Consider the following 6570-nt stretch of genomic DNA (forward strand, 5'->3'; position numbering starts at 1 on the left):
TACGTTGTCTGAAAAGTTTTATGTTATAAATATTTGACTTAATATAAAATTATTTTTATGCAAGATTAAAAATGTAGAGTTTTATGTTTGTTCGTCTTAGAATGCACAGAAGCATAACTGGACAAGGGATGGGTAGACAGGGCTTGTCAAAAGATTTAACTCATCTTGTGTGTGGGTATATGTGTGTGCATGTATTTATTGAAGAAAAATACATTTCTTTTAAAATTTGTACTGCTGAATACAACAAAGAAATTGACATCAAAACATATATCCAAGGACTTTCACAGACATTATAGGTCAGTTTTACTTACAAAAGTGAATAAATTTTCAAAAAGTTTTTATAGAGCCCATTTTAATTTTCTTGTTGAGATGGTAACTCAACAAGATGGTTAATCAGTTTGGTTTTACCCTACAGTTTGCATAGCCTACACCTGGGCTCAGGCAGTCCTGCTTCAGCCTTCCGAGTAGCTGGAACTACAGGTGTGTGCTACCATGCTCAGAGAATTTTCTTTTTGTAGAGATGAGGTTGCACCATGTTGCCTATGCTGGCCTTGAACTCCTGGGCTCAAGCAGTCCTCCCATCTTGGCCTCCTATAGTGTTGAGATTATAGATGTGAGCTACTGCACCTGGCTGGAATTTGATCCTGATCCCTTATATACTTCCATGGTGAAATTGAGCTGATATTCCTTAACGCATAAATGTATCTGTGCATTAGGAAAACTTTTTGGTGGAGAAAAATTATGTTTATGTGTAGATATAAAATGAACTTGTGTTAGGAACAAAGGATGATGAGGGGACACTTAAACATCCACACAGATTTTCTGGAATTAAAGGAAAAAAACAGACACTGACAAAGGCCAGTTGAACTGGGAAATACTACCTTGAATACTGTAGAAATGAGGAAAGGAGGCAGTGGACAACAGAGGACTTTGCCCCGCTCAGAGATTTCCTGTCCCCTTCCCCCGACCACCTGTCAGAATGTTGGACTTCAAAGAATGAGCAGATTAACGGATGTCAGGAGTGGTGTGGCTGATACCGAGGATGAAGGATAATTTGCCCGGGTAATTGTATGAGCTGAATCGCTCGAGGCCTTCTACTTGGAATATCTCTAAATGAGGGTAAAACGAACTTAACCATTGAACATAAAGTTGTTGCTGTTGGAAGGAAGTCATAATAAAGAAACTACGAACAGCCAGGGAAGAAGCAAGACTAAAAAGGAACAGCTTGAAGTCTTATAAGACTCAGAGTTGGGCAACAACCATCCATAAGGGAGCTGGATACATCTGGGACGAACACCTGAGTCTCGAAGTGTCTGTGTACCAGGGAGAGCTCTGCTGATGGACACAACCCTGCATCATTAAGTGATTCTTTAGGGCCATGTCAGTGGTGGCATCATTAAAGGACTCCATCTTCATCCCGCTTTCTCTATGGATAAACCAAGTGGCTTTGGAAGAGACTGAGACAAAGTTTGAGACTTGGGTTCTGCAGAAGTGGACCTTGAGACTCAGGCTAGTGTTGAGAACTTCGTGTGTCAGGTTAGGGATTTTGATGCTGTTGCTGATTTTTCTGCCAAGCATTTATTGTCACCAGGAATCAGTAGATTACCCTTTCTATGAAATAATTATTCCCAAGAGGCTGACAGTTCAGGAAAGAGATAGACCAGAGAAAGAAGCATCTTATATGCTGTTTCTGCACGGCGAGAAGCACCTGGTTCACCTGCAGGTGAAGAGAGACTATTTTGTGAGTCACTTTCCAGTCTACATTTACCACAATGGCATCCTGGGGCAAGATGATCCCTTGATCTCACGTGACTGTCACTATGAAGGCTACATAGAAGGAGTGCCAGGTTCGTTTGTGTCTGTCAACACCTGTGCAGGCCTCAGGGGCATCCTGAGTAAGGAGGGAACCTCCTATGGCATCGAGCCCATGGACTCCTCCAAACAGTTCGAACATGTGATATACACCACAGCACGTGAAGCGCGAGCCTCCTGTAGTGTCGCTTCCAGAGACAGCCGAGTGGTGTCCACCAGCTGGCAACAAGGGCGCAGGAAGCCTCATAATCGGCAGGCGCCGTCCTCCTTGTGGGCACACACCAAGTACGTGGAGATGCTCGTGGTGGTCAACAACCAGCAGTTCCAGACGTGGGGCAGTACCGTCAACGGGACAGTCCAGAGAGTAGTGGACATCATTGCTCTGGCCAACAGCTTCACCAGGGGAATCAACACAGAGGTGGTGTTGGCGGGAATGGAGATCTGGACCGAGCAGGACCTGATAGAGGTCCCAGTGGACTTGCAAGTTACACTCAAGAATTTCAACAGCTGGAGACAGAGAAGCTCCTCCACGTGTGAAGCATGATGTTGCCCACTTGATCGTTGGGCGTCATCCTGGACAGAGTATGGGCCAGGGGTTTCTCGGCGGTGCCTGCTCAAGCGGTTTTGCGGCAGCTGTCGAATCCTTCCATCAGGAAGATGTCCTCCTATCAGCAGCGCTCATGGTCCATGAGCTCGGGCACAACCTGGGGATTCAGCACGACCACTCGGCCTGCTTCTGTAAAGATAAGCCCTTTTGCCTCATGCACGAAAATTTCACTAAAGAGAGCGGCTTCAGCAACTGCAGCTCTCACTACTTCCACCGGTTCCTTCAGGAACACAAGGGGGCCTGCCTGTTTAACAAGCCATGGCACAAAGGCCGCAAGCGAAGGGATTCCCGCTGCGGAAACGGTGTGGTGGAGGACACGGAGCAGTGCGACTGTGGTTCTGCCTGTGACCTTGACCCTTGCTGTGAACCAACATGTGATCTGAAGGAGAATGCTGAATGTGGTAGTGGACTCTGCTGCCTGGACTGCAAGTTCAAAATGAAGGGATTTTTATGCCGTCCTATTGGAGATGAGTGTGACCTCCCGGAATATTGTGATGGCCGTTCTGCAGAATGCCCTGCAGACACCTACAAGCAAGATGGCACGTTGTGTGAGAGAATTCACCATTGCGCTAGAGGTCAGTGTATGGACCCTGATAAGCAATGCATGAATATATATGGGGACCGTGCAAGATCTGCCCCAGAAGAGTGTTACGTGTCAAGGAACACCAAAGGGGACCGGTTTGGAAACTGTGGCCGTCCCACTGCAGCTCAGCAGGAATATGTTCCATGTTCAGGTGATAATATATTTTGTGGGAAACTCATCTGTACAGGTATCCAATACCTACCACCAATCAAATCCCAGCACACGTTGATCCAGGTTGCTCATGGTGATGACTGGTGCTGGAGCATGGATGCCCATGACGGTACTGATGTCCCTGATGCCGGAGACGTGCAGGCTGGCACCTCTTGTGCCCCAAACAAAGTCTGCATGAATCACTCCTGCACTCACCACTCTGTACTCCAGCACGACTGCCTGCCGGAGGACGTGTGTCACGCCAGAGGGGTTTGCAACAATTTGAGGCACTGCCATTGTGAGTTTGGTTTTGCCCCTCCTGACTGCAAAAATCCAGGAAATGGGGGTAGTGTGGACAGTGGTACACCTGATAATATTGCTGATATAGATCAAAGTCTTAGTGGCCCTGCCCTTTCTTTCAAGCCTAGGCAGGAGGAAATAGATGTTCAGGTGGTAGCCATCACAATTTCTATCTGTCTTGGATTACTGTTGATCGGTCTACTTATATTAGCCTACCTCTGGTCTGAAGTTAAGGCAATAGCAGTTGAAGAGTCATCAGAAGAGTCAACAAGCTTGGAGTCAGAGTTAACCTCAGAGGATTGGGTCCCATCAGCACAAGCGGCTCCCCCGCCAGAAGAGGCTCCCCCGCCAGAAGAGGCTCCCCCGCCAGCAGAACCGGCACCGCCAGCAGAGCCGGCACCGCCAGCAGAGCCGGCACCACCAGCGGAGCCAGCACCACCAGCAGAGGCTCCTCCGCCAGAAGCAGCTCCTCCACCAGCAGAGGCTCCTCCCGCAGAGCCGGCACCGCCCCCGGAGGCTCCCCCGCCAGCAGAGGCTCCCCCGCCAGCGCCAGTGGAGGCTCCCCCGCCAGCAGAGCCGGCACCGCCCCCGGAGGCTCCCCCACCACCAGTGTAGGCCCCTCCACCAGAGGCCCAGAAGAGCCTGCACCAAAATAGGAAGCAGGTGAAGACCAGGAAAAACCAAAGGCAGAAGTCCAATGGAGGATGAAGCCAGATGTATCAAACTCACCTGAGTCAGAAACTCAGAAGCAAATGTGAAGTTAGGATTGACGTCTACCATGGCTGTGACTGGACTGAATAGTCTGTAAGAACATACATACTAATGCAGGAAGAGGGAGTCACCCCACTTTCAATATTCACTTTACTATACTGGGTATATTTCCACATATGAACTCATGCGTAAAACATACTATATTTTTGTTTTTAACATTTCATGAAACAATATAAGTTCTTCTCATAGATCATTGCTATCAATGTCTTATTTCAGTAGGGCCAGTTTGTGATACACCCAAGTTGTCTTTCAGGGCATGCAAACTTCCATCCACATTATTTGACATAATGTATTACTGACTATCCACACCTAAATTACTGTCACTGGGTTATTTATTCCAGTCATAGCTACACTGTTGTGTTAGGAATGTTATTTATGTGATTGAGTTTTTTAATTTGCCCTGTCAGTTTCTAGCAAAGAAATAGAGGTGATTTTAAATAAATAAAAAGTCTTTTTTTCACATGAAGCCTCACTCCAGACTTTACAGAGCCTAATACTTGGGCACCTTTATTTGGGGCTCTCTGGAAGGGGCTAGATCTGATCCAGGGAGAGCTTATACTCTCTGGAAGGGGCTAGATCTGATCCAGGGAGAGCTTATACTCTCAGCCTGGGGAATTGGGGAATGGAAGGCATCCTTGGCATGTAGACCCTTGCAGAGTGCTGAATTCCTGTTTGAAGTGCATGTTTCTTCATTAGATTTTTTTCTTAATAATTGTACTGAAGTTGATATTGTAACGTTTGGAGATACCAAAAGAGACACAGGACAAAGGGCCGGTACAAACCAAGCGTTTATTGGGGGAGAAACTCCCGGGTGAGGTCCCATGGTCCTAGAAGATGGGCCAGGGGAGTCGCGCCCAAGGACGGGCGGGCTTGGGTTTTTAAGGGGGCTGTATCTGGGAGGGTGTCAGGGGTGGCAGTGAAGCAGGGAGACAAAGCGTCGCATCTGGCGTGGGCTGGAAGCATCGCATTTGGCCCGTCTCAGCAGCTGGTGGCAGGTTCCAGGAAGCTTCAAGCGAGGTATGCAGATGTGGGTTTGGGGTGGAGGGGCGCATAGGGGATTGGTGGGTGGAGGGGCAGGTGGGGGAAGGTGGGTGCTACTTCCCTCCGGACCTAACATATATTTTCTACAGATAATTGCTAGGAACATCTCTAAAGGTAACAGAAAGTTCAGTGTGGTAGTCATTTCTCTGTGAAGGACAAAGCAAATATAACATTAACATTCTGTGCCAGACGTGTGCTAAACACTATGTTCATTGTCTTAATTCAATCCTCCCATCTGTTCGCATATGAGGAAACAGACACCAAAGGGTTCGCCCTAGAACTAGTTAGTAAATAGTAAATTGCGGTGCCTGCAGCCCTCCCCAGGAATGACTGAATCTATGTTCTCCACTGCCTCATGAACCTTTTCCTTCAATAAAAAGTGATAGGGAAGGCTGGGCTCGGAGGCTCAGTCTATAATCCCAGCATTTTGGGAGGCTGAGGCTAGTGGACTGCCTGAGCGCATGGGTTTGAGACCAGCCCCGGGCAACTTAGTGAAACCACGTATCCACAATAAATCAAAAATTATCCGGGTGTGGTAGCATGCGCCTGTAGTTCCAGCTACTTGGAAGGCTGAGGTGGAAGAATTGCTGGAGCCCAGCAGGTCGACACTGGGGTAGCCATGAGTATGCCACTGCACTTCAGCCTGGGCGACGGAGTGAAACTCCAACTAAAAAAAAGTGATAGAGAAGACATTTGCTATGTCTTGAATTGCCCAGAATATGGCCTCTTTCTTAATGACTAATTAAACCAAAGTCTTTTTTTTTTTTTGAGTTGGAGTCTCACTCTGTTGCCTGGACTAGAGTGCAGTGGCATGCTCCCGGCCACCGCAACCTCGACCTGCGGGGCTCCGGCCATCTTTCTGCCTCAGCCTTCCAAGTAGCTGGAACTACAGGCATGCATTACCATGCCCAGCTAATTTTTGATTTATTGTAGAGACAAGGTCTCGCCAAGTTGCCCGGGTGGGTCTCGAACCCGTGGACTCAGGCAATCCATTTGTCTCGGCCTCCCAAAGTGCTGGGATTACAGGCTGAGCCACCAAGCCTGCCTAAACCAAAGTCTTATAACTGGATACTGATCTCTATCATGAACTTATCACATTGTGTAGTCACTATGAACTAAAGTATCTTTTCCCCTTCTACGTAGATCCTGACAGCATGGATGGCAATGATGATGGCAATGTATTTACCTCTGAGAACCCAGTTAATGGTAGACGGTCAGTAAGTGTTGGCCAAGTGAATGATTTATCCAAAGCCAACTTGAAGATTTGGGGGTTGCTAATTTCTAAGCACGGCACATCTAAAATCTG

At 47.7% G+C, this 6570-nt stretch overlaps 1 protein-coding gene across 1 annotated transcript; it reads left to right on the plus strand.

Moving 5' to 3' along the window:
- The first annotated feature begins 1378 nt into the window (after window positions 1–1378).
- On the plus strand, window positions 1379–4160 carry LOC103261963 (disintegrin and metalloproteinase domain-containing protein 1-like). Its single transcript, XM_008059559.1, is given in 2 exon segments — window positions 1379–2337; window positions 2339–4160. Coding segments are annotated over 2 exon segments (2781 nt in total).
- Window positions 4161–6570: the final 2410 nt, after the last annotated feature.

The sequence above is a fragment of the Carlito syrichta genome, unplaced genomic scaffold (assembly GCF_000164805.1).
Source record: "Carlito syrichta isolate Samal-C Ts95f unplaced genomic scaffold, Tarsius_syrichta-2.0.1 Scaffold304253, whole genome shotgun sequence".
NCBI classification, from domain to species: Eukaryota; Metazoa; Chordata; class Mammalia; order Primates; family Tarsiidae; genus Carlito; species Carlito syrichta.